Source organism: Nanorana parkeri, unplaced genomic scaffold, assembly GCF_000935625.1.
Source record: "Nanorana parkeri isolate BGI_ZX_2015 unplaced genomic scaffold, ASM93562v1 scaffold591, whole genome shotgun sequence".
Lineage (NCBI taxonomy): Eukaryota > Metazoa > Chordata > Amphibia > Anura > Dicroglossidae > Nanorana > Nanorana parkeri.
This window is the reverse complement of record NW_017306859.1, coordinates 829,532-856,331: the sequence shown is the minus strand read 5'-3', so window position 1 is coordinate 856,331 and position 26,800 is coordinate 829,532. Positions and strand designations below refer to the sequence as shown.

General features: G+C 42.0%; 1 protein-coding gene across 2 annotated transcripts; it reads left to right on the top strand.

Moving 5' to 3' along the window:
* The first annotated feature begins 2,669 nt into the window (after positions 1-2,669).
* MIER3 (MIER family member 3) lies at positions 2,670-26,454 on the top strand. Of its 2 annotated transcripts, XM_018562684.1 has the most exons (13): positions 2,670-2,696; positions 10,386-10,445; positions 14,969-15,114; positions 18,263-18,397; positions 19,535-19,655; positions 21,178-21,263; positions 21,469-21,541; positions 21,707-21,855; positions 22,462-22,540; positions 22,919-23,013; positions 23,180-23,307; positions 25,398-25,540; positions 25,679-26,454. In XM_018562684.1, the coding sequence occupies exons 3-13, from the start codon at positions 15,016-15,018 to the stop codon at positions 26,131-26,133; spliced, it is 1,563 nt and encodes a 520-aa protein (XP_018418186.1). In that variant the 5' UTR covers positions 2,670-2,696; positions 10,386-10,445; positions 14,969-15,015; the 3' UTR covers positions 26,134-26,454. The 2 variants fall into 2 exon arrangements, with proteins under 2 accessions (XP_018418186.1, XP_018418187.1); XM_018562685.1 differs by lacking the exons at positions 2,670-2,696; positions 10,386-10,445 and having other exon boundaries at positions 14,950-15,114.
* The last annotated feature ends 346 nt before the right edge of the window (positions 26,455-26,800 follow it).

Here is a 26,800-nt window from a genome sequence, read left to right as displayed (position 1 = left end):
CAACCCCCCCCTGCCAATCCCTCCACTGGCTTCCAATCATCCAAAGAATAAAATGCTAAATATTAACAACCACTTACAAAGCCATCCTCCACAACTCTGCCCCCGGCTATATCTCAAACCTTGTCTCAAAGTGTTATCCTAACCGTCCGCTCTTCCAAAGACCTCCTGCTTTCCAGCTCCCTCGTCAACTCTTCCCATGTTTGTCTCCAGGACTTCACTACATTCTCTCCCATCCTCTGGAACTCTCTACCCCAAACTGAGTGACTATCTTCTACTCTGCCTTTAGACGATCCCTGAAAACTCATCTCTCCAGGGAAGCCCGTCTCACATCTATCTATCAACTTAAACTAACTTTCTCAAACAATTCATCCCCACACAGCTACCTTCTATCACTTGTCCCTCCCTTTTAGATTGTAAGCTCTCAGGGTTAGGACCCTCCTAACCATCTTGTCTTAAATTGTATTGTAACTTTACTGTCTTCCTTTTCATTGTAATGCACTGAGCAAAGTGTTGGCGCTATATAAATTGTGCATACTAGTAATATATGTAGATATAGTATTTATAACACTATCCAGAGTATCAGAGCTGGCCGATGTATATCGTCCACACATTATATGATATCGTACATCCATGTTCTAGAACCATAAGAGTGCAGCGCTATAGGTGCCCATGTGACTCCTCCCCCTCCTGGTCCTCAGCCCTACGCCCCTCCCCCATCTCCAGGCCGCTGGACACCTCTGGCTCGGCGCTCTGTGATTGGCTGATTCTCTCCATCCGGGTACTTTGCGCAGTTGCAGCTCGTTCGCCTAGAGGTACCAATATGGCGGAGGTAAGGAGGAAAATCGGGCCGGAGAAGGGGGAGGGAAGGAATAGACAGAAATTCCGGGCTCGGCCGCCACCTAAACCGGCCCAGTCCCCTCACAGCTTCTCCCTTAGAGCCCCATCCGGCTCCAGGGGGAGTCTGGGGCGACAAGGGCCGCCCAGGAGCGGGTAAATGTCAGCTAGGCCGCGGCTGCGAGCGAACGGTCAGGGGGTGGGGGAGGGACCGGAGGACCAAGAGGCGGCGGCCGGCCGGGGCCTGCCCGCTAATTGCGAAAGATGATTATTTAACTATCGCCTGTTGCGTCATCCTCGCCGGTACCCGGAGTGTTTTGTGTGATGGACAGTCAGCCCCGGCCGTGTTCCGCCTCCTCCAGCCCTGTCCGTACACCGTGTACTGAGAGAATGAGTCTGTGGAACATCCCACCTGACCACATAAGCTGACCGAGTCCTCTCCAGACAGGAGTGCTGTGTACGGTGTCCGAGTAAGGGGGGACCTGTTACCCCTGCCAACCAAACTCTTCACTTTACTCTGGGATCTGACACTTTATTGGAGGCAACAGGTCCGCTTTTCACAGATCAGTCCCTGTGTGCTCCAGACATCATCAATACTGTTCATAGAGTTCTATAGCGTGTGTACACTGTGTGTTTTCATCCATGTATGACATGCTGAACCCTCATTATACCCTACACGGTATATGACAACCTGACCCCTCATTATACCCTACACGGTATATGACAACCTGACCCCTCATTATACCCTACATGGTATATGAAAACCCGACTTCCTCCTCTACTGTCATAGTCCGACCCCTTATTATACCCTACACTGTGTATGACAACCCGACTTCCTCCTCTACCGTCATACACTGACCCCATATTATACCCTATACTGTTTTTACATAGATCTGCACTATATATGATGAAGTGATATCTCCATCACGATGATACACTGACACCATATCATACCCTATACTGTATTTATATACATGTACACTGTATTTGACAACCTGGTATCCCCATCCTCCTTTACCATGATACATTAGGACTACATATATACTGTGTTCCAGCCATTGCCAACCTGTTTACTCTAGAGGAACCCTTAAAATATTTGACATATATTGGGGGTACGCCTGCTAAAAGTAACTTTGCCTACAGTTCTCTGTACATTGGTGTTTGCAGTGTCTCAAAATGAAATATATACTAATGGAAAATGCAGTCTGTTTATTTTAACTGCTGCAGTAAAAATACATCCCAATGCTTTCCTATGGGCTTTCTTGTGCCTCATTCACACCATTGCAGTCCGTTCTGATGCTGGTGTGTCAAAACGGAGGTGAATCTTTCAGATGCATGAATTTAAAACAATGGTGATTGATTCACCACCAGACAATGTTTGATGGAAGTCACATTCTTTGATTAGACCCCTTAATGTCAAATATTGTAAGTATGAAAAAGTAGAATAAACGGTGAAAAATAAGGTGTGTGTGTGTAATTGGTACCTTCACTCTGTCAATTGAAGGGGCCCACACACAGATAACTATAACTAAAGCCTCACCAATAACTCTTTGTGCCAAGTCCCCCAAAGGCCTGACTACATCACTTCTAAGGGTCTTGATATATGTGTCTCTGTTTTCCCTTTTGCAGTGGGTTGTGTCTTAGAATGTTGGTAATGTAGGGGCTTGAATGTCCTCTGCAAGGTGTCTCCACACAACTGTTAAATTATATATATTATGTCAAATTGAGGAAAAAGTTGTTGGTATGTAATTCCTATTCTGACAATATTCTTTCTTCCTGTGATTGGATGGATCTTGCCAATCTCATTGCTTTTGTGTCTTTTGTCTTCTTTCCACAGACTTCGTTTGACAGTTCGAGTCCAGGTTTGTCCTGTTTCTTACATTTAAGCATCACAGCATCCTGGCTTGCTGAGAGGTTAGCCTGAGCCAGGGAAGAGAACACAATAGAGCCCTCTGCTGTCAGCCGACTTTGTTTTTCACTTATTGATGGGGATGAGGAAATAGAAGTTTTTCTGATAACGTCATCAGCTTGTTTTAATTGGAAATGATCCTGTAACGTGAGCCTTATTGTACCAGTGAGTGATATTTTAAACAGTATTTTCAAAGTATGTCTATGTCATGTGGGTTTGTGATTATGTAGCATAGATTGCTAAAGAGAAGTTCCCAACTACACATATAATGGAACACTGGATTGTGATGTGCTAAGCTTTTCTCTTTTTTTTTCTTCTTCTTTTGCATATATTAAATACTGGCCACATCAAATTGCATAATCTCCTAATAAACTAAAGTGTAACTTAGTTGAGATGAATTACAGCACATTAATTATATTTTAAATTTGTATTAAACTAAATGCGAATATATGCTACAGAGCATAACAATTTAGATGTTTATTATTCCAGGAACCAAGTAGACTCTTGGATTGTGGGAAATCTTTCATCATTTGTTGTAAATGGGCTGTTTTCTAAAGTAGCACACCATAAAATGTTTCTTTCTAAAATAGTGTGGGATGGTTGAGGTCTATAGGCTAACCTGCATTGAATAGTTGAAGCAGACCTTGCAGTAAAATGCAGGATCTACTTGGACTGTCCAGGTCCCCTCACATTGACAAATCGCCTACTATCAGTAACAGTGGAATGTACCTATAAAGAAAAACCTCAGATTTATACCCATTTTCCGCCTTTGGCACTTAGCCAAGGATGATGTCACACTCCTTCCGCATAGGTCATGGGCATTACAGAGTAGCCAAAATCTCACAAGAAGGTACTCTTGCAATGGACCGGAGTGTCTTCTCTCGAGATATCGCCTGCTCTGCATTTTCCAGGAATCGTTACGGAAGGATGGTGACTTCACGCCCAGCAATGCAGAAGATGTAAGCAAAGTAGGCAAGTATAATTCTAACTTTTTTTGTTTTTTTTGTTTTCTTACAGGTACATTTTACACCTACTAACAGTAGTTGATTTATAAATGGGGAGAGGCCCCAGAAAATTGAGCAGACCTTGCTTTTTACTGCAAGGACTGCTTTTAGTCCCATGCAGTTTCACCTGTAGTCATCAGTATTCTGCTCTGTTCAGTTGAAAAAAATGCCCAGGTAACCCACAAAAATTTACTATAAAATTTGGTTAAGGACATTCAGTGCTTTCCAACTCCATCCTTGAAGGCTACAATGCTCAGTTTAAGGAAATGTATCACTAAAGAGGAAGTCCTAGAAAAATGCAAATGCCATTCTCTTTTGGGAATACATAATGTTGGGTGTGAACAGTAAGGTTGACCCACCTCGCACAGCTTCCTAGCACATATCAGTAGGATGCTCAACATCTTGTTTAACACATTTGGCAAACTAAAGCCCCCTCAAAAAATTAATTCCTTAGGTCAACATGGGCGTCAATGTAAGAGGTAAGCAATGCTAGCCCATGTGTTTCCCCTCAGTACAGGTTGTTCTTCAACCACTTGAAGTCCGCGTTGTTGAACCCTCTTCCTGGCCAGGCCATTTTTCAGTATTCAGCGCTGCGGTACTTTGACTGACATTTATTCCATCTTACAGCGCTGTACTGAAATGAATTTTATACCATTTTTTGGGGACATATAGAGCTTTCTTTTGGTGGTATTTATATTCACCACTGGGGTCTTTATTTTTTACTTTACAAAGAAAAAAAGTACCTCACATTTAAAAAAAAAAAAAAATCTGTTTTCCCCACTTTGTTATGAAACATTTGTTATTACCCATTGCTTTAGTAAAATATAAAAGATGGGGTCACTTTTCTTTTTTACTATACTAAGAAGCCCCCTATGTGATCGCAAATATAGAGTGACAGGTCCTCTCAATGGCGACATCAGGGGTCTGCAAAACCCCTAATGTCACCTTGGGACCCCCCCAAGGAAGCCGATGAAGCAGAGATCATCTACAGAAGCCGGAGCAATGACAGCTGAGGTGGAAGTGATGTAATAAACATCACTTCTGCATTCAGAGATCAGCGGAAAGATGCTTGCAGCCTCAACATGTCCACTTGCTTGTCCCTGAAAACAAAACTAAGTAGAAGGGGGGGATACTACTTAGAGTTTCTATATGGGCGAGCCCCAGCTGTTGGGGAACTTTTGTTTTTTCTTGGAAATTCTCTTTAAGTGCCAATGATATATAAGCAAAACTTATTTAAAAGATTATTTTCTGCCCAACAATTCTGGCCTTTTTATGGCCCTTGACTGGAGTTGAACAGCCCTGCTTGATACAATTTAGGAATCTTCTGCTTGATAATCATTGACCATAAACCTGAGTTTATTTAGAAAAGGTAAGAAGTAAAACTTTGTTGAATGTCTCTCAGTGTATCAGCCCAAGTCTAAATAAGTGTATAACTTTTTTTTTTTTATAATCCATAATAAAAATGAATGTATAAATATGAAAAGTTTTATAAAAAGGAACAGTTGAAGCCTGGACAAAAATGGTCGCATGTTTCTGTGTTTTTAGTTTTTGTATATAGTTTTTAGTCCTTTGTACAGTTGTGTGGGAACATTAGACACACCCCGAATTCCCACACCTTGAGTGTTCCATATTATTCTTATCTATTTGATCCCTAATAACATATATAGGGATATTTTCTTACAGTTTACTTTTTACTGGATTCTCCATCCCTTTTTTTTTTTTTTTTTTTTCTTTTCCCTTTTTCTGTTCAGAACTGTGTTTTATGTATCTAAAGTGCTGCAGTTATTTTTCCAGCTTGTCTTAGTTCCCTTAGCTTTTCTTATGTTACATTAAAACCTAAATGTTGACAGCAGAATTGAGACTTGGCAGCCATTCTCAGAATATTCTAAGCCCTAAATTAATATTGATAACCTCCCATAATATGCATTGTGGATAAGCTACTAAGTGGTCTGCAGAGCACCTGTAGTGTTGGTTTAAAAATATATACTATAAAGAAGGTTCTACAGTATGTCTTTGCTGTGTTGTTATGGTAACAGGCAGTGGTCAGGGAGAGAAGTTTTACTGTCATTTAGGACTAAAATGTATAGGACCTAACCCCCCCCCCGTTGAATTTTAATGGTTATATGCCAGAATATGTAATAATTTCTTTCTCATTTGCTGAGTGACACAAGAAGTCATATATTGTTGGTTTTACTGCTGCCTACAGGAAGAATTAACACTGGCAAACTAAAACATTGTTGACTAGCCCATGATGACCCCTACTACAAATTGACTTGCCTCAGTTTTATGCTAGTGTCCTAGCGGTGGGTTAAGTGTAGCAGACAAAATGGTCTACCCATGAAAAAAATATTTCTCAACTTGGCGGTTCAGTCTTCTGGGGTCTAGTGAAGATGTTTACATTCCCACTTTCAAGAAGGACATAATCTTCTGTCCTAAATTCTGGAGTCCCAGAAGAGGTGGTTCCTACTACATCACGGGAGCATTCCTTGGCTATGTCTATTTTCTGATCCAGTTTTCCTCTTGCACTAGCAGTGTATTGTCCATTAACTTTGTAAGTTCTGTACACCTGCGTCTCGGTCCTTCCTTCTTGTTTACTTTGCAGACTCAAAAAGGAGGAACTCTTTGAATTTCATTGCTCTGTTTCTACTAAAAGCGATTGGTCTTCAACATTCTGATAGATCTCTTGACTATTGTTCCACAGGTCATGATGGATTGTGGGATCTGGGGAGTCAGGAGAAGCTCTAGGCTTGTGACTCTTCTAGTTTCCAGGATTGGCAGGGTTTTCAGAAAGTATTCTCCTTAGAGCTTCGTCTAGGGGTGAATCCTTGGTGATGGGTATCTTGAGCTGTTCATCAACGCTATCGGGTTTCAGTCTCCCTTCCTATGGTGAGGAATTATATCTTCCTTTTATTTGCTTTCTTTTGCATTGGGTTTCCTATGTACATCATCCGATTGGTCAGCTGACTTCAAGGGATTAAATCTAGGTTCTCTTGGTGATCATGGGAGCCACAGCTACTCTTCTTGGAGGTGTTATGGACTTACACCATGCTTGGGGGGACCTTCACTGATGGCTCATTTAATGAGATGAATTTCTGTCTGACAGTCATTTTAGACATGAGACTTTTTTTTTTTTTATTTAGACTAGCTCCGGTCTTGCTTTTGGGGACACCGTTCTTAGGTTCCTCTGTCCTGTCCTTTTCTAGATATTATAAGAGATTTCTCTCCTTGTTAATGTTGCACATTCCAACCTTTTTGGCTTTCATCAGGTTGACCAGCTTCACATGGTTGGTGTCTCTCCTGTCAAGAAGTTGCTAACTGGTTAGGTAGCGATTCTTTCTGTATATCCAGCGTAGTTCAACATTCCCTCATAAACTAATAAACTAGTTACCATCTTCCCCTCACCAGGTGGTGGGGTTGGTCTCATCCAGTGTCTGCTTCGGTCCTTCTTGCAGCTCTTGAGCTGCAGATGGTCCTCCTTTTCTTTTAACGTTGATCCTTTTAGTGGTAGATTGTCCTCTACTTAGTGGGACCGCTTTTGAACGTTCTGACAGTATATAGCCTTCTGTCTCCCTCAGTGGACAAGAAAGAAAATAGCATTTTGTAATCATTATAACATGCTTTTGAGGGTCCCACCCCTTGTGCTATGATCATGCTCTTGTTACGGCTTGCTTCTATTTGAGAAATGCTGGTTGTGGAAGGGATAACATGGGCAGGCCCAACAATTTGTATCTTACAATTTTGTAAAAATTTGGCTGCAAAAGTGAAAAAACATTTTGGAGAAAATGAAAAGGCGAGTGAAATGTACAGATCTGGGTCCTTACAAGTAATAACTAAATATAGTGCTAGGATACTTCCAAAATAGACAAAAAAAAAAGAACGACGTACAGCACCATTCTTCTTTTACCTTCTATTTTAACTAAACGAGTTCACTTCAGGAGTTCTATTTTTCCATTTTTTTTTAATTTCTGTTAAAAATAATTGCTTTGGAACTAATAGCACCAGTCCCACTTGGCAAAATAGTACAAGTGAAACTGCAAAAAAAACTTGCTAAAACAAATTTAATATTTATTCAATATTGTTGTTTTTAAATGAGTAAAAAAAATGCTATAACAATACTTAAAGTTAAATACAAATATCTAACAATGAAAATGTTGTTCTAATTCATATTGTATGCTGCATTTAAGGAATAGTTTAGGTGGATTCTATTCAGTCTGGAGGTAAAATAAAGGAAAAAAAAAATTGTTGCAACAGTTGTGTGGAACAATTTTGGGTACCCTCGGTCTAATTATTTATGTTGCTTAGTTTCTAAATGAAAAGAGAACATCATAGCTTCTGCAGAGAACACATGAACATAAAATACTTTGTGCAGTAGGGATGATGGGAGGCCACCATTGCTGACTTTCTGAAAATGGTAGCTGTTTACTGAATTTTCTGAGTCACTGGAACAATTTTGCAGCCAATGATGTCAAATGAAAGATGGAACCTTATACTTGTTCTGGGTAAAGGCGCCCATACACTGCTCGATTCTCGTACGAGAATCGCGGGAATCCCGTGATCGTACGAGAATCGAGCAGTGTGAACGAAGACATGCGACCGTTTCTACTGTACGTTCGCACGTCTTTTGTCTAAGGAGCACGCTAGAAAACCAGCTGAAAATCATACGATTTTCGGCTGGTTTGAACGGTGCTCGGGAGACAAATGCCGAACGGGCCGGACTAAGGTCTTGCGATGGTTGTAAAGTGTATGGCCACCTTAGACATCCATGCAACCAGCACTTTCAGGAGTGGCCAGAATTGGCTGCCTGTATATTTTTCTCAGTACATGTTTACTTAAACTTTTTAAACACCATCCAAGTTTTGTAATTTAACTTAAAAATTACTGTTGTCAGTCAGTGTACAGGTATCTATAATTTTCTGGGACTACAGAAATATTAACGGATATTAGGTATACAATACCCCCCAAAAACTACCAACATTTAAAAATTTATTTTTTTGCCGAGTATAAAAAATACAAATGCTAATAAATTATTTGTATTAAAATAAACCAAATTATAACTTGGTATACTTAACAATATACATCCTCCTTTTAAGTTTTCTACTAGCCGTTGGATGGAGTGGAGAGGAATTGGAACCTCTGTAATGTTTTTATTGCTGTCTGTGTCCCTGTTAAGGTGCCCATACACCTGCCGATTATCGTACAATAATCGCGGGTGATCCCGCGATCGTACGATAATCGGCAGGTGTATGGAAGGTGTGCGACTACTTTCTATTGTACGGTCGCACGTCTTTTGTCTTCCGAGCACGCTTGAAAACCTGCTGAAAAGCGTAAGATTTTCAGCGGGTTAGTGGCGTGCTCGGAAGACAAATGCCCGCTCAGCATTTGAATCATCGGAAGCCCTCCCCCTCAGCGGGGCGGGCTTGCGATGATCGCAAGTACGATCTGCCTGTCCAAGATGGGGATATCGTACAAGATTTTAATTACCTTTCAACCATCGCACCACGAAAGTCATGCGATGGTTGTAAAGTGTATGGCCAACTTAAGGGAGATTGACCCTCCAGGTTTTTCCTGGTGAGTGTTCTCACTGAAAAGTAAATCACAAATTTTGAGTTATCACCAGAACAGGAAATGGTACAGGTACTTCATACAGATAATCTAAAATACCAGCTCAGCTAATGGGTACAACAAAGCAGTTGCTCCTATGAATGAAAGAGAGGGGAAAAAATGTTTATTTCCCTTTAACAAAATTGGAGCTCCACGTCATCTTTTCACTTGGGAAATTTACAGTGACCTTAAACGCAGGATTAAAATCTTAAAAATGCATTCAATTACCTGAACTATTAACAAAAATGTATCTTATTTGTGTATCACTCGGCTGTAGATGCTCCAATCATCTCTAGATTGGTGCTGACACTGTCCTGCCTTCTGGAGGGGGGCTACTTGTGTTCCCCATGGTCCCTGTGTGTGTTGTATAAAGTAGTCACCACTCCAAGCTCGCTCCTGTGATGGACTACAATCTCTATACAAACTAGTAAATTAAAGTAAGATTGTATCATTGGAGTGGTAACTACTTTACAACACACACAGGGACCATGGGGAACAAAAGTAGCCCGTCTCCAGAAGGAAGGACAGTGTCAGCACCAATTCAGAGATGATTGGAGGATCTACAGCCATGGGATACAAAAATAAAATTATTTTTGTGAATAGTTAAGTGACCTGAATGTATTTTGTAAGATTTAATTGTTTTATTCGCAATGGTCTCTGTTTGGAAGCGGATGTGATACGCTCAGCAATCAGAGGTCCTTCCTTCATCTGCCCCACCTCTTATCACCTCTTCCCCAGAAAATCTTTTTGCTCTGAGCAATGGCATCAGTTTTATTTGCTCTAAAATGTGTTAATAACAGTATATTGTTCCAATAGATTATTACTCATATAGGTGGGGAAGGTCAGTCTTAGACCAAGATATGGGAAACATGACCAAGCTGTGCCTGTTGTAGAGGAGTTGCAGTTAGGAAATATGTGCATGGAAAACAATTGTATTTGTTAATGAGACAGCAAAGTTGAAGTTAGTCACATCAGAACTTAGGAGCTTTATGTGAGTCTCGAAAATACTGTTTTATTTCAATTTTTCTCTGAAATAGATAACTGCTGAAGCATTTCAAAATGAATAATTCAATCAGAATGACAAAGAGAAAGTGAAGGTAAATTGTTGAACAATATTTATTTTCTTTTGAACAAGTGCTTAAGTGTGACTGGTGCTTTAAGTGGTAACTGTCACGATTTAGTATAATATTGGAATTTCTATTTTGGTTATTTGCATCGGGGCTGACACCAATCCAAGCTTCAATTGACTCTCTTCCCAGGTGATTTTTAAATATTTTGGACCAATGGGTAAAAAGTCACTTAATCGTATGCTATCTTGTAAGGATAAAAGTTTTAGCAGTTTCTGAGCCTTAAAGACCATGTGACACTGCAATTCATGGATGGAGGGAATCTGGTGTATTGATCTGTACATCAATATCACTTCATTCTACTTCAGGCAGAACATAGAATTCACGAGGAAATATTGGGAATAGATCTGATTTATGTGTTCTGATCGGAGACCATTCAGAGGAGTGAGCCAAGAACACGTCCTTACACGTCCATCACTGAGCGTTAAAAGCTGACAACTATTTAAGTTGTGTGGTAGCTAACATGTTAAATCATATACTGACTTTTAATGTTTCATAATAGACTCCAATGGTGAGAGATCTCCACCAGAGCTCAGTTATTCCAAACTGCTGTGACTAGGGATGCACAGATACTTTTCCGATACCAGTGCAGATACTTGGCATTTTCATGAGAACTACCAGGGTTGCAGCGGTTGCAGCTGGGATCTAGCTCTGGCGCTCCACCACTGTCCTGAAATCATTAGTCTGTATTGTTTTAGAAAAACTGTCACATGACAAACAAAAATGTATCAGTACTCGTACTTGTAAGTACTCGGCAAGTACCAGTACTCGTACTCGCAAAACTGGTTTCTGTGCATCAATTTTATTTCTATTTATAAAAACAATCCTACATTAAAACAGAGATGCACAAATCCCAGGAGCTCCGTGTGCTCCTTGCACATGACAGCTGCCTCATACTTTTTGAATTTTTCTCTAGTCTAGTCTTGGAGCTCAAAAGTATCGGTACTCGTACCGAGTACTGTACTTGGTATCTGTGCAACCCTATCTGTGACCATCAAAGTCTATTTTTAGTGCCCTCAATAGAAGCTGTAAGATGAATCTTAAAAATACATTCAAGTACCTTAACAAAAACAAAAATGTATCTTGTGTATTTGTAGATCCTCAAATCATCTCTGAATTGGTTCTGACACTGTCCTTCTGGAGGGTGGCTACATTTGTTCCACATGGTCCCTGTGTGTTGTAAAGTAGTCACCGCTCCAAGCTCACTCCCGTGATGGACTACAATCTCATGTTTAGTTTGGAGCGATGGCTACATTACAACACACACAGGGACCATGGGGCACAAAAGTATCCCCCCTCCAGAAGGAAGGACAATGTCGGCACCAATTCAGAGATGCTTTGAGGATCTACAGCCGAGTGACACAAATAAGATACATTTTTGCTAATAGTGAAGGTACTTGAATGTATTTTTAAGATTTAACTCCTGAGTTCAGTGTCGCTTTTAAAGTTGTGCCATGATATTGTGTAACTTCTTTAGCCAGCAACATCTCAACACTCTAACCTTAATTTCATTTTACTAAGGGTTTAACTTTCCTGACTTCTGGGCTGAGCACACCCACTTGCAGTACCCTGCCACTGAGTGGTTATTGGTGGAGGTGTCTGCAATAGACCAGGAATCAGAGGTGCGGCTTAGCTCAGAAGTTTAAAAAGTCACGCCATTGGTAACCAAGAGTATAAGAAGAAACCTGGAAGATACTTTTTTGCTTTTCAAAGTATTTGAAAGTGGCTGTCAGGTTCACTTTAAAGCGGACTTGTTGTGGCCGCTGAGGTTGGAATGTATTTAGAAAGCCGCTGCCTCCAGTATGACTATCGAATATGATTTTAGGCTTGGACATGTACAGCTCTGATTAAGCACCGTACTCTAATTTTACCTTTTTTGTATGCTTATAAGAAAATGAAAATGTCAGTTTTATTTTTGTGTTTTTTTTTAAAGTAAATCTTTTGTGCTTGTTTAAATGTAAGAATGATCTCTTTATATGCAGACTCTTGTTCACATAGTGGAAAAGCCAAACCTTTGTAATCGTGGTGTCTAATGAATCAAATGACTCTGCTAATGGGAGCTTTCTAAGCCCCTCCATGGCTCGGTCACTTTTCATAGGGTTCACAGGGCATTGTTAAGTTAAAGGATAAGTGCAATCGTCTGGATCAGATGGCCGTGCCCTGCAGTGTTTGTTTACATGCGGTGTTGCTGTCCTGGTCACGCCTGTGCATTATGGCCCCATAGACTTCTATGGGGCTGTTTCCCAAGGCCTGAGATGAACTGTATTGTGCAGGCCCAGCCAGGGGAGAGATTTGCAGCACCGCATGTAATCAAACAAACAAGGAAGATCATGGCCGTTGATCTAGGTAAGTGTGCATCTGCGGAGGGGGAGGGTGGGTTACTTTAAATCAGTGCAAAGGGGCACACAGGATCTTGTCTTAACCACTTGAAGTCCGCGGTGTTATAGCCCCTTCCTGTCCAGGCCATTTTTCAGTATTCAGTGCTGCGGTACTTTGACATTTATTCCGTCATGCAACGCTGTACTGAAATTAATTTTATACCATTTTTTTAGGGACAGACTGAGCTTTCTTTTGGTGGTATTTAATCACCACTGGGGCTTTTATTTTTTACAATATTAAGGAGAAATTACTGAAATTTAAAAAAAAAAAACTGTGTCCCCTATTTTAAATTATAAAACCTTTTTAATATTACCCAATTTTTTGGTAAAATATAAAAGACGGGGTCACGTCGGGTAAAAAGACACCAAACATGTCAAGCCTTAAAATTGCATGTGCGTGCGAAATCTCAAAAATACCCAAAATTGGCCATAGGCGACGATTTAAAAGAATTTTCCGCTCATCAGTTTTTAGTGTTATCAGTGATGGAACTAAAATGATTGCTCTCACTCCGACGTTCACGGTGCATCGAATGTGTATTTACGTTTATATGTGCGTAAACATGGGGGACTTAAACATTTTGAGGTTTTTTTAAAACTTTTTATATGTAACTTATTTTTTTAAATTTTGATTTACACTTATTGCTATCTCTAAGACCCCTTATGTCACCGGGGACCCCCAAAGAAGCTGATGAAGCAGAGATCTACTTCATCAGCTTCTTCTCCTCTCTGGCTATAGCAGCCAGATGACTGACAGGTGAATGCGGAAGTGATGTGTTACACATCACTTCCGCATTCACACTACGGAGGGAGATCAGCAAGGAGGAAGGTGAGGGGTCGGGAGGGGGTGGCACTCCAGGCGGCGGCACTCAAGGGGGCGTAGGGGGGGCCAGCAAAACACAACAAACAAGCGATCGGTGGCTATAGAGCCACCGATTGGTTGTATGTCAAACGGCAGGTAACGGCTGTAAAGAACGGGCGGGTTTTTTCTGCCCGTGCGCGCGCCAGCAGAAAAAAAAAAGCCGTCTAATTATGGCAACACGCACATGGGACTTTGCCGCTCGGCCGTTTTTTCACAACAGGCGGACGGCAATAGGTTAAAGTGCATTTATCCTTTAAAATATAAGCGGGGCCCGTTTCTGTGGCTTTAGTAAAGACAACAATATTATCGAGCTCCTGTTGAATAGGTGACCGTTAAACCAAAATTGTATTGAACATAATTGTTCTATATGTGCACTCCATGGTTTTCGTCTTTGATGGTCTGTTTGGAATTGGTATATAATACAATACCCACAAATTATTTTAATTTATTTTATTACAAGGTTTTGGAAAAAGCAAATATTGAAAGGATTTCTCCACTCAAAGCAAACCGTCACTGTAATGCCTGGATGTAGTGCATATACCACGGACAGTGCTTGTCATTGCTGTGTTTTATGATTTATGTGCCTGAGGGGAGCCTGGAGTCAACAAATACAGAGCGCCATTCCTGGGAATTCTCGGGGATTGGTTAGAAGACTCTTCAACTACATCTGTGTGTGTATGCCCATAATCTCAAGTTCTGCTCCTCAGACCTTTGGGACAGGTTTAATATTACACTATATTCTATATTGGTTCATTTATTTCTTATCACCGCTTCCAGAAAATGCCAGCATTTGACACTTCTTCTTATGAGTGAATTTATTTTTTGACAAAAAAACAAAGTATTTCCTCCTATTGTCACGTTTTGCAGCTCTGCTGCCCTAATAGACGGTAAAGGTGATGGCATGTCTTTTTATGACCAGTTCCCGGCTGTGCCGAAATATGAATCTGCAGGCCAAGCTACAGCTTGCAGAATTTTGGGTAGCTGATGATTTAAATACAATAATAAGCTATTATCTTACATGATGGTACAATGCTGAAAATGATTTCATCTTGTATTGCTATTTGGAAATTGTCATTGAAGGTTGTCTAGTTACATCAGTTTCGTTACCTGGACTTGTAATCCCTGCTAGCCAATAATAAGACATTTACCACATTTTAGGAAAAAAACCTTGCTGTATATTTGCATGAATCCTTCTAACTAATCCCATTCAGCATTTTCTGACATTAAGCGGTGTGTTTCTTTCCTGTCTTTTGTAGTTGGCTCTCTGTCATCAGAGGATCATGACTTTGACCCTACAGCTGAAATGTTGGTACATGATTATGATGATGAGAGAACTCTTGAAGAAGAAGAAATGAAGGAAGACGGAAAAAACTTTACCTCTGAAATTGAAGATTTAGAAAAGGTTTCTATTTGCTTTATTTTTATTTTTACGTGGATTAGGCTTATAACTCTACGTTGACTACCAATTATAAAGCCAAATTTTTCAACGATGGGGGTTTTTTAATTTTTTTTTCTATTTTTTTCATTGCTCCACTGAGATGATTTGTCTTAATTTCCTGTGTGCCTCCAGGATAGGAAGTACTGTCTTGTCAACTGGAGCATAGACCTTAATAGAAATTCTTTAGGTTAGCAGCACTGCAGGAGTTAAACACTCGAGTCCAAGGGGTAGAGGAAAAAGTACTTGCTGTATTCCTTGCTCCTGCGCCCTCCTCCTCGACGATCAAGGCTGTGGCTGGTCCCTCGGCATCACCATGTGCAATGCAGGACTATTGGGCTTCATTCACACGATGTTCCATTTAGCTGCGGTCGCTGTACCTGTTCAAGTTAATGACCAGGTGACAGCAGCTGCATCTGTAAGCGGCAGTCCGCATGTAATCGTATGTGATACCATTACGTATGGTTTGGAATAGATCACTGTGCCAGATCAGTGTGCCTTGATGCATCTATCCAGAATCCAGGGACAGTGATCTTTTCCAAACCGTATATAATTGTATCACATATGGGAAATATGATGAATAGAGAATAGGGCTGAAACAACTAATCGATAAAGTCGATAATCAATAATGAAAATCGTTATCAACGATTTTCATTATCGATTTAGTTGGGCTACTTGCACCCTCCCCGCCTCACTCGCATGCTTGTGAACACTGACTGACTATTAGGACCCATGGCCTCCTCCTCCCCTGGATTTTCATAGTGGACTGAGGGGATGAATAGGGCCGTCCCGGTGACCGTGGCCTCCCGCATGTCTCGGCCTCCTCCCCCCCGAGCTGTTCATAGTGGACTGTGGACGGGCTAAATGAAGATGTACAACAATGTAAGTAGTGTGTACTAGGGATGCACTGATACCATTTTTTCGGTTATGAGTACTCATCTTTTTTATTAAGGAAGCCGGGTGGCATGTAATGACTCGCTTCCCACTTAGCCCGGGCCAGGTGACTAGGAAGCATGGAGCCGGCTTTCTGGCCAATCAGGAAGCAGGGGGTCAGGTAATGACTCTCCGCCTGTCTTTCTGATTGGCCAACTTCCCGACCAATCAAGGAGACAGGTGGCTAGTCATTACATGGCGCCCGGCTTCCTGATTGGCCTGGGAAGCCAGCTACATGCCTCCCTGCATTCTGGGGTGGGAGGGAGCGTGGCGGGGCCATTCACTATTTTTTTGCAATCGCTCCGGACAGGAATGCGGGCATTGCTGTGCCATACGTTCTGGTGCGGGCAGTCACTGCAGGTGTGTCTCTGTGGTGCCATTGACTTGAATGGCACCTGCACGCACCCTCCCGCCCCAGAACACAAGGAGGCTTCCACCAGGAGATCCAGGGCATTCCGGCCACTAACCGTGCCAGAACACACCTAAGGTCTGTGACGCCCGTGACACACTGCACATGGAGCCGTGCGCAGCAAAGGAAGGCGGCAGTGAATGGAACTTTGCGTGCAGCATGTCCTAGCAATATCCTCTCCTGTGCTCAGCTGGGCGAGAGCTGAACGCGGTGTACTGAGACGCCGCAGCTGAAGCGGATCCCGACAATTATGTCTGGATCCGCCCAGCTGCGTGAGTGACAGCTGGCTCTGCCTATCTAGAGGCAGAGCCAGCTGTACCCGCCCCGTCCGTTCCGACAGTCAGCACTAGCGGATCGGAGCTGGGGGGAATCCAGTCCCTCCCCTGTCACGGCAGAGAGCCGTGACAGGATCGAGAAGTGAGCGAGCGCCGGTACGTGTTCGCTCACCTCCCGATCTACTGAGCCGACCTGTGACAGTCTCATTGTCACAGGGTGGCTAGAACCTATGAGGATGAGTGAAAAGCACTCACCTCATAGTTCTCCTTTAAATTAAAAATGTAATTGGAAAAATTTTTTTTTTTTTTTTAAAAATCCAATTTAATCAAAAAATAATCGGCCAACTAATTGATTATGAAAATCGTTAGTTGCAGCCCTAGTAGAGAACTAGACTGCAGTAAAAGCCTGACGTGTTCTAACCCTTCCCCACATTATTTATAACCTAAACTCTAAGAAACTTGGTGGCGGAAGCAGCACACAAATGTTGCTTTCTGATGGAAGAAAAGTTGACCCAGAATGAACCTTTACACTATTGGCTGTCGTCTATGCAACTCGGTTTTCTCGATGGACTACAGTGATATGTGTTCTCAGCCAGTGAATCATCTGCTTTGCTGATGGCTGATGGCACTGGGCGTATGCCTTTGCCTAGACGAAGCTCTACAAATAGAGTATAAATGAGCTTCAATCACTAAACCATGGCTGTCCGTTTATATTAACCCAAAAACTGTTTGAGATTTTTCATTTTTGCATGAAAACGTATATAAAGGGTTGAGAGACCATTCATTCCAGCAACAATCTTCTCATTATGTGTGTGTTTAATGTATTTCATGCATGTTACTTCCCTGTAATGGCCTTTAGTGTATAAGCATCCAAAAGCCACAAGGCTGTTGCTGGGTGACCCCCATCTGGGATTTGATATCAGCAGGCTCAGAGCTGTCCCTCAAGTGACACTATAGTTTTTCCCTTTACTCTTCCCTTGGCAGATACATAAGTTGATGTGGGTAGGGATGGAGGAGATGGGTCGGCACAGAGAGAAATTGACCCTCCCTGAAGAGGAGAGGACTATGCTAGGGAATGGACTTTCTGAAGTTACATTTGCTAGCACATGCTGAAGCACCCTCTAATAATAATCTTTTCAAAAGTGTGATGTCTCTTTAGTGATGCATTGTTTTTGTGTCATGGCATTATGAAAGTTGTATTATGTGAGTGCTCTTACAATCATTAGCTGACCACAGGAGTACGGATGGTCACCGCCCTTCCAAAAGGAAAGATACAAAGTTCTGCAGTACGGTTTTATTCATAATTGCTGTTCTAATCTAGACACATGGTAGATGGCAGACTTGGCACTCAATTAAAACTGTCCTTTTTGTTGATCATTCACTTTTTTATTAATTTTTCTGCTGTGGGGTCAGTCTTACAGAATCTTTAAAAAAAAGAATTTTTGTATTAAATGTGTTCACTTTAGTGAACTTTAATATTCAATCTGTGTTTTTGCAGGAAGGAAACATGCCTTTGGAAGATTTATTAGCCATTTATGTCTATGAGCCTGCAGATCCAGTTATGGCAGGATCCAGCGTGGGTAGTTCTCCCAGCGAGTTGGCTGATGAGCTCCCAGACATGACGCTAGATAAGGTAAGTAGCAACAAACTGTACCTGCTTCAGGCCTCTTGGTCAAATCTTTTTGCAACCAAATTACTAGGCACTGGAGAGCAAAACATTTCTAGGGGGTCCTAGTTCTTTTACAGGTCCAATCATCTTAAAGCCCATGTTTGTATTCATTGGATATCAGTGGGTAAAATCATACAGAGTTGTGTTATTTCTTGTAGACTTCAGTGCTGAGATTGGGCTTTCTGGATTCACTCCCATAGGATGGCATTTGTGTGAGAGATTTTTCTTCCTCCCATTAGACCCGGGGCTGATATCTTGTATAGGTAGACTTGCTTCTGGTGTCCCTAAAGAGTTTTAAGATCCCATTCAGAAAAAAGTTTTGGGTAGACTGACCTTTCATCTGCTTCAACCTTTCCCCCATCTGTGGAGCAAATCCATAAAGTACACTGTTTAGGCAAAAGTATGAGTACACCCATCCACCTTGTTGAAGTTCAGGTGCTCCTTCCAGTGAAGGGTACAGTTAATGCTACAGCATACATAGACCTTTTACACAATTGTGCACTTCAATCTGTTGCGTTTAGTTTGGGGAAGACGTTTTTCTCTTCCAGTACAAATGTGCCCCTCTGAACAAAGCCAGGTCCATAAAAAGACATGGTTTGGTAAGGAGGAGTATGAGTGGTCTGCACAATAACCCTTTTGGGGTGATTAGGTCTAGGGTGACTAGGTCTTTGTGTAAACGGTAGCGCATTAATGACACTTCCACTCGCTTATGTCTTTGTAAGGGGTTCTTTGCCTACTTTTATTAACTCAAAAGAAAAGTCCACACAGGTGTTCCCTCGCAGGGGGTTTCAAACATAAAGTACAGTTTTCTGTCATCAAACAAACCGTTTCAAGTTTTACTGACTTCAGGTGGTCTCTAACAAATTGTTAGACTCTTGCCACACAGGCTTGTCTTCTCGCCACACAGGTGAACTGCTCCCCCCAGTCTGCCAGACACACAGACTGGTTCCAGGGAGGGGCTCCTTTCTTTAGAGGCTGGGAGTACTTGTAGAGGCCCTAGCTTCAGCTATATATTTATTATGATGCCCTTGAATTTGGAATGGGATGTCCAACAAGTTTGCTTGATGTGCTCATGCACCTCACTAAATCTTTGTTTCTCAGGAGGAAATTGCAAAGGACCTTTTGTCAGGTGATGATGAAGAAACGCAGTCCTCGGCTGATGATTTGACTCCATCTGTCACGTCACACGAAACAACAGACTTTTTCCCACGACCTTTAAGATGTAAGCAACTAAAAATGTTTTTGTTTTAGCTACATTCAGCAATCTTAATCTGAGAAGAGGTATAAAATATATGGTTGGCCATAAGTAATCTTATAGAATGACCCATAACTGCGATTCACAAAATCCACAAATATATACCAGAGTGTTGGTGACATTCATAGCAAGTAATGCGCAGACTTGCTTTTCTGGGGTCAGTGACACGAGAACAACTTCATGCTCCTTAACCCTTGTTTTGCAAATACATCCCTCCAAAATTAGATCCCCCTGATTATTGGATACACCAATAAGTAAATTTCCCCTCCCCTTGAAATACAATTTTATTTGCTTTACTGGCTATTCTAAATGGTAAGTTTTTTTAAACGGTATGTAAAACTAAAACCGAACATTTTCAATACTAAAGATTACCCGTTGGATGTGGTAACTGCATTTCACATTTTGTCACCTAGTAATCCTGGGTAGCTACACTCACTCCTCCACTGTATCTTTGGAGGGAGCTATGGTTGTCACCCTAGGCTGCTCTCCTGATTTGGACTAAAAACACTTCTTCCTCTAAATTTCCATCACATGTGGTGGGATTTTGTAGTTTACAGACACAGCAAGAAAGATAACATTGTTTGTGATTTCACACAGGGCACTGCATTTCTGCCTAGATCAACAAGTATTTGTACTTGCTGAATATAGGGCTGCAGCTAATGAATAATTTCATAATCGATTAGTTGGCCAATTCATTTTTTCGATTAATCGGTTAAAAAGATGAAAATACTATCCTTTAATTTAAAATATAAAATAAAATGCACACATGCAGTGTTACAAACATAAAGTTTACTTCAGAATAAAACTGCATGCACAATTTTTTGCAATGGAACGCACATTGCAGTACCATCTGTTCCAGTGCGGACAATCACACTGGGTGGGAGGCGCGTTTGGTGGGCCATTGAAATGAATGGCACTGCAACGCTCCTCCCACAGCAGAATTTGTCATACCAAAACCAAAAATTACTTTTTCCCACTTTTTTTTTTTTTTCTTTTTTTTTTATAATGGTGGTTGAATATCTTCAGCCCGGGAATGACGGCTGCCAGTGGCAAGATTCCGCAGATGGCAGCTGAATGTAAATACAGGTAGTGGGCTGGTGCAATAGCCAGCTGGCTATTGGCCATTTCAAATTGTAATAGCCAATAGCAGGCTGGCTATTGCACCCTCCCAGTGTGGAGGAAAGAGCTAGGGGATCCAACCAACTAATCGATAATGAGAATAGTTGACAACTCTTCTCTTTATCGATTGGTTGGTTGGAGCCCTAGCTGAAAATGCTTTTAACCTGAAAACAAAACTAATGCAGCCACCACTAGTAAAAGGGTGTTGCTTATAGCCCTGAAGGGCACAGACAGGTGTTACAAAAATTCAAATTCTGAAAATTAATATTTTATTATTATTTATTTTATATATTTATGTGTTTACTAAATAATGGAGGTTAAAAGTAACTTTGACAGTCTTATTCTTCATTGTTTTTATCCCTCTGTATAGCGAATACAGCATATGACGGCGATAAGGAGTCAGAAAGCGAGGATTTGGAGCCGGAAATTGGAAACCCTTCAGAAGATTTAAGGAAGGTGAGTGTCTTGGGCTCTGCCATCACCCCGGATTCCAGACCAAGAGCTTGTGGACATGAGTATCTGCTGGGCTGCATTTTATTGTGTTTCTATTCAGAAATATTTGTGTCACCTCTACCAAATGTAGGAAAGGGGGGGAGGGGTCCTTTATAAAATTCCATATTGATTAATGGTAAATGATGTTTTATTCTTCTGTATCTTTTAGGAAATTATGGTCGGGTCCCAGTATCAGGCAGAAATCCCACATTTTCAGGGACATTACATGGCAGATTTATCTGGTAAGTGGCTGCACGTCTCTTACATAAAGCAGCATTTTGTAAACACAATACTTTTTGGAATATATTGTGACGGGTCTGGATTGTAACAACTGATTTTGTACAACTTTCTTCAGAGGCTGGTGTAGATGAAGCCTAAATAATCTTTATGTATAAAATGCATTACAGACTACGAACACCTAGATCAGTTGATCTGGAGTCCAGATGTTGTTCCGGAGTGCAAAGTGGAGGCTTTTCTGTTGGAAACCATGAGAATGGATAACAAGAGGATTGTGGACAGACTATCAGATGGGATCATAATCAAAGATCACGAACAGGTGACTTATTCCTGCATCATTGTTGTTTTTCTGAATATTAAATAGTAACTCTGGGCAATAAAGCCAGCTACTGCGCTAAACTAATTCTATTCAGTTTACCTTTCATGTGAATGTTCTGATGGTCAGTCATAGCAGGCAGATTCAAACAGTTGTCAATGGTCACCTGTTGTTTTCCGATGTGAAACCGCACTTCCATGCTGACGTTTCTAGGGTAGTAGCTGCTGTGCGCCCATAAAGTGGGTGGTACCATCTTCTTTATGGGCTCACATCAGCCCCTTCCCCAGACAAGGACCAAAGAACACTGACCAGAGAACACTTGAACTGTTTCTTTGGGATATTCAGAACATAGATAATGGTAATTGGAGGTCTGCACTGTTTTTTGTTTTTATCCGGTTTGGTAACCTGCCAAACCTGCTGTTTGGTTTTATATAAAATATTGGGGAATTACTCCTATTGCAGGAAACCGTCCTTTTCTGGGACTGCAGTAAAGCTGGCAATTAAATACACTGGAGTCTACCACTTTTTATATTCCGAAACAGAATTGATCCCAACATAACACAATCATTTGCTTGAATTTGGATTCATTGTGGCATTTCCGTTTTTCAGGCTCTGCATGAACTCTTCAAGTGTCGATACAATTTCACGGAGGCAATGGAAAGGTTTTGCAGTAGAGGAGTATTACATGGTAAGAGCTCATTGGTCTTTGTAAACTGTAATGTAGACACTCGGCATCGCTTTTGTCACATCGAAGTGTGAAAGGTTTTGTTTTTATTTCTGCAGCAAGTGCAAGATGTTGCACAAGAAGTAATTCACACCAGGCCTTGCCCCATGCAAGCGTGAAGAATAATTATGCCCGGAGTTCTCCATTAACTGACCGTTGCCTTTAGTGCATGGGGAATGTTTAGCCCCTCCCCCTGCTCTTCCCCAAATCTTTGTCACCCAGAAGCTGAGGGCATGTTCCTGCCTAATGGATGACTTCTATTTGTATCTTGATATATACGTCAAACTACTCGATTACCCACAGGAAGGACTAACTCCCTGAATGTCCGTTTTTTATTCACAGAAGAGTTCAAGCCTTGGACTGAGGAGGAATGTAGAAATTTTGAACATGCACTTCTAATACATGGGAAGGATTTTCATCTAATACAGAAAAATAAGGTACCTATGTTTCACATTGTATTGGGGTGTTCTTGGTCTAGAGCCGGGAAGTCTCAAAGCTTTCACCTTAATTGCTGAATCCTTCAGTGGCACAGTAATGAATTTTGGAGAGCCGTGAGACCATTAGACTGAATGAAGTTGTTTCATGATTTCTTTTACTTCCCAGGTGAGATCCCGCACAGTGGCTGAATGTGTAGCTTTTTATTACATCTGGAAGAAATCTGAGCGATATGACAACTTTGCCCAGCAAACGAGATTTGGCAAGAAACGGTATCACCATCACCCGGGAGTAACGTGAGTGGATTTTACTTCTACCTTTTCGCTGAAGCGTTTTATCAATCAACTTGGCATAGTTGGTAAATCCTTGGTTGGGCCTGCCATTTCTATGGGCTTCCCTATTGTCTGTAGCAATGTGATCTGGCTGTTGTCTCTCTCTCTCTCTCTCTCTCTCTCTCTCTCTCTCTCTCTCATAGCACATGCCCCTCCATTTCCCTTAGGGGAAGCCTTTCTTTTCCTCCGTTCCCCTATAGAAGCTGCCCCTACGTGACACATACAGCATCCTGTAGTGGGATTTGGCAGCAGATCCTACAGCATGCTCCATTCTATCAGCAGGAAACTATATTGCTAGAGTGACATTGGCAGTTACATCTGAAGCTTCCTCTACCCCTTATATCAGTGTGTTGGGGAGCATACTCTAGATGTCATGTGACTGCTGTATATGGTGCAGAAAAGGGCATTTGGGAAAATTCTATTGGTCTGTGCTGTAGATTTGTATTTTTCTGCTTTTATTTGTTGCATTGTCTGATCACCCATATGAAGTAGTGTTAATGGGTTTAATGACACTTTAATCACATGACTTTACTGTTTTAGGGCTGCAGCTAACGATTATTTTCATAATCGATTAGTTGGCCGATTTATTACGTTCGATTAATCGGATTTAAAAAAAAGGCTCCAGTGATTGACGACTAGTTTGTGTTTAAGATTGTAGTCCATCACGGGTACACCTGGTCCACACTGCACCCCCATACACCTGGTCCACACTGCACCCCCATACACCTATTCCACCACTGCCTCTCCACACAGCTGTTCCACACTGACACCTATTCCACCACTATATCCCCGCACACCTGTTCCACACTGCAGCTCCGTCCACCACTGGCTTCAGAAGGTGGGCCCTCGTTTGTAGGCGGGCCAGCGACGAGCTAGGGAGATCGCGTTGAGGAGTAGAGCAGCGGCGTGCGCGGCTTCAGCGTCCTGTGCGGTGGGCGTGGCTTACGCGGCCTGTGCCGTGGGCACGGCGGCCGCAGCGGGAGCAGCGTGTGACGTGTGGCTCAGGCCGCATGTGGAGCCCGGAACAGCCCCGAACAGGCAAATCAATCGATAGCCGACGAATCGACAATCGAAAACGTTGCCAGCATTTTCAATCGTCGATTTTAATCGACTAAATCGATTAACTGTTGCAGCTCTATACTGTTTTCACCTGCACCTGTTAAATTCCATGTAAACTCTAACTGAGCAACATTTGGTTCACTAAAGCATCCTGTATCATCCTATGGTAATCTTCTTTTCACCTTTCTTCATCCTGTGTTGAGACTCGGTACTGCTGATCTACATGTTTGCCCTCCAGAGATGGCTGCATGGCATTTAAGGCAGGTTTCCTCATGGTGACAATAGTGGGCCAGGACTGCGTAATGTTGAAACAACCAGTTGTAGTTTTTTTCAGGAGCTCGTGTGACAGTGAAGGAGTACAACTGGGAGACAGGGACAGAGCATTGTCAACACATAACAGGAAGTGCCTGAACAAGAACCTTCATGGCAGGGTCACCAGTGATTGTTTTATCCCAGCTGCGGGTTTCAGAAGATTACCAGCTTTTAAAATCACGTTAACTCTTGTATGAGGTCTATCGGGAAGTTCTACATTGCTGCAGTTTTTGAACCCTCGATGTAATTTTAGCAATTCTGCAGCAACAGGATAGCTAGGAGAGTACCCACCTACTCCAACAGTGTCCCTCCCTCGCTGGCCAGGGAAGGAGCAGTGCCATAGACCAGGCATAGTCAAACTTCAACCCGCCATCTCTTGTGGAACTTCATCCCATATGATATTGCAAAACTGACAGTCACAGTCATGACTCCCGGAGACAAAGGGAAATGTGGTCATAAAATTCCATCTCCATAGTTTGATTGTATTGTATTCAGCTTCATTCATTGTCCATCATGACTCTGAGTAGTAGTGAACACACACGGCTACATAGAAAACGTTTCTCAGTGGAGCAACCTACAACCTAAATACTATTTTAATCCTGTAGTTCAGCTGGATGTTGGCCACAAAGTGTGGCTCCTCTTCTTTGTTGCCATGTTAATCGATCATTGTTTCTTCTATGTAGGGATTACATGGACAGATTGGTAGATGAAGCCGAGGCACTTGGAGGAGCTGAGAGTCCATCAGCCTTAACCTGTCAGAATCGGACGGAGTCCATCCCCGAGACCCAGCTTAACATTCTGCATTCTATAACTAGCGACTTTACAGGTGAGTAGTCCTTGTGATGAACATTCTGTCCTCCGTAAAAACGGTTGTGTATAGCACAATGGCGAGCACTTTCAGTGCATACCTGAGAAGAGTCATTCAGATCCATATTTATTGTTGTCTGTTCCCTGATTCTTTCAGCACTGACTCACAGCGTGACCACCGTATGCAATTCTCCAGACATAAACTGTTTAAATGACGGCTTCCCGCCGCTAGACCCGTTGCCCCGCGGCCCAGTGAACCACGTGCCTATCGGGACAGAAGACCTGCTCACCATGCCCAACAACGGCGAAAGCGATTGCTTTACCTTATTTGAGACTGGATTTTATCCTCCTGAGCTCACCTCGGTGAGCTTATGCAGCGAAGAAAACGAGAGGCCGGCAAAAAGGATAAAAATGGGGATCTCCGTCCCAGAACCGTTCATCAACGACGTGTCTGTAAATAACCTAAGCGTAGACTTTGAGAACCACGCGCACCACATTACCAGTGCCAAAATGGCTGTATCCATGGCAGACTTTAGCAGTCTTTCTGCGAATGACACAAATAGTTTTATAAGTTCGCACACACTACACCATACAGCCCTGCAGTCGGAGTGACTCCAGCCTCCTACGAACGTTCTTTTTTGGGAACGCAGCCGCCGCGAAATCTGATCATAAACTTCGGGTTTGCCTAGTCTTTCACTGGAAGTTTGAACTTTTCTCACTATGACATCAGTGATGTCTTTGTATGTAAACAACCGTATCTTGATTTTTGTCAAGAATTTAACTTTTTTTTCTTTTTCTTTTCGGTCCATTTAAAGTGGAAATGATAATGTTCGGCAGAGTTGGGAACTCGGATCATGATCTGGGAAAGCAGCTTTTAGGCTTAACTTCTATTTTTCTTAAAATTTGGGTAGATTAAACTTTGGTCTCCATCTCCAAAAAAAAAAATGGAAAAAAAAAAACGAAATAAAGCCAGCACAGGTTCATAATCTAACTAGGCGACTCTTAATGTAAGTTCCCTTTTACAGCAGAGAGTTCAGAGGATAACCAATGTTTACAGGTACCAGTCCGATCCCTGCTTAAATGTAGCATTTGGTTTTTGTTTTTTTTATTTAAACCAGGGATAGAAATGCTCATTTGAGCTGCACAGTCCGCCCTCCGCCATGTTTTTTCTTTATGCATACCATTTCATAAGAGATGAGAGGACTTGAGCTGAAACCACGACCAGCGTGTACAGCTGGTGCATGGGACAGTATACACTTCACTATGTTTTTGGGTGAAT

What these genes read in the sequence shown, in the direction of transcription:
- MIER3 (XM_018562684.1), top strand. Translation starts at nt 15,016, where the DNA reads ATGTTGGTACATGATTATGATGATGAGAGAACTCTTGAAGAAGAAGAA. An exon ending in AAATTGAAGATTTAGAAAAG is followed by an intron (nt 15,115 to 18,262) that starts GTTTCTATTTGC and finishes GTGTTTTTGCAG; the next exon opens with GAAGGAAACATGCCTTTGGA. An exon ending in TATAACTAGCGACTTTACAG is followed by an intron (nt 25,541 to 25,678) that starts GTGAGTAGTCCT and finishes TGATTCTTTCAG; the next exon opens with CACTGACTCACAGCGTGACC.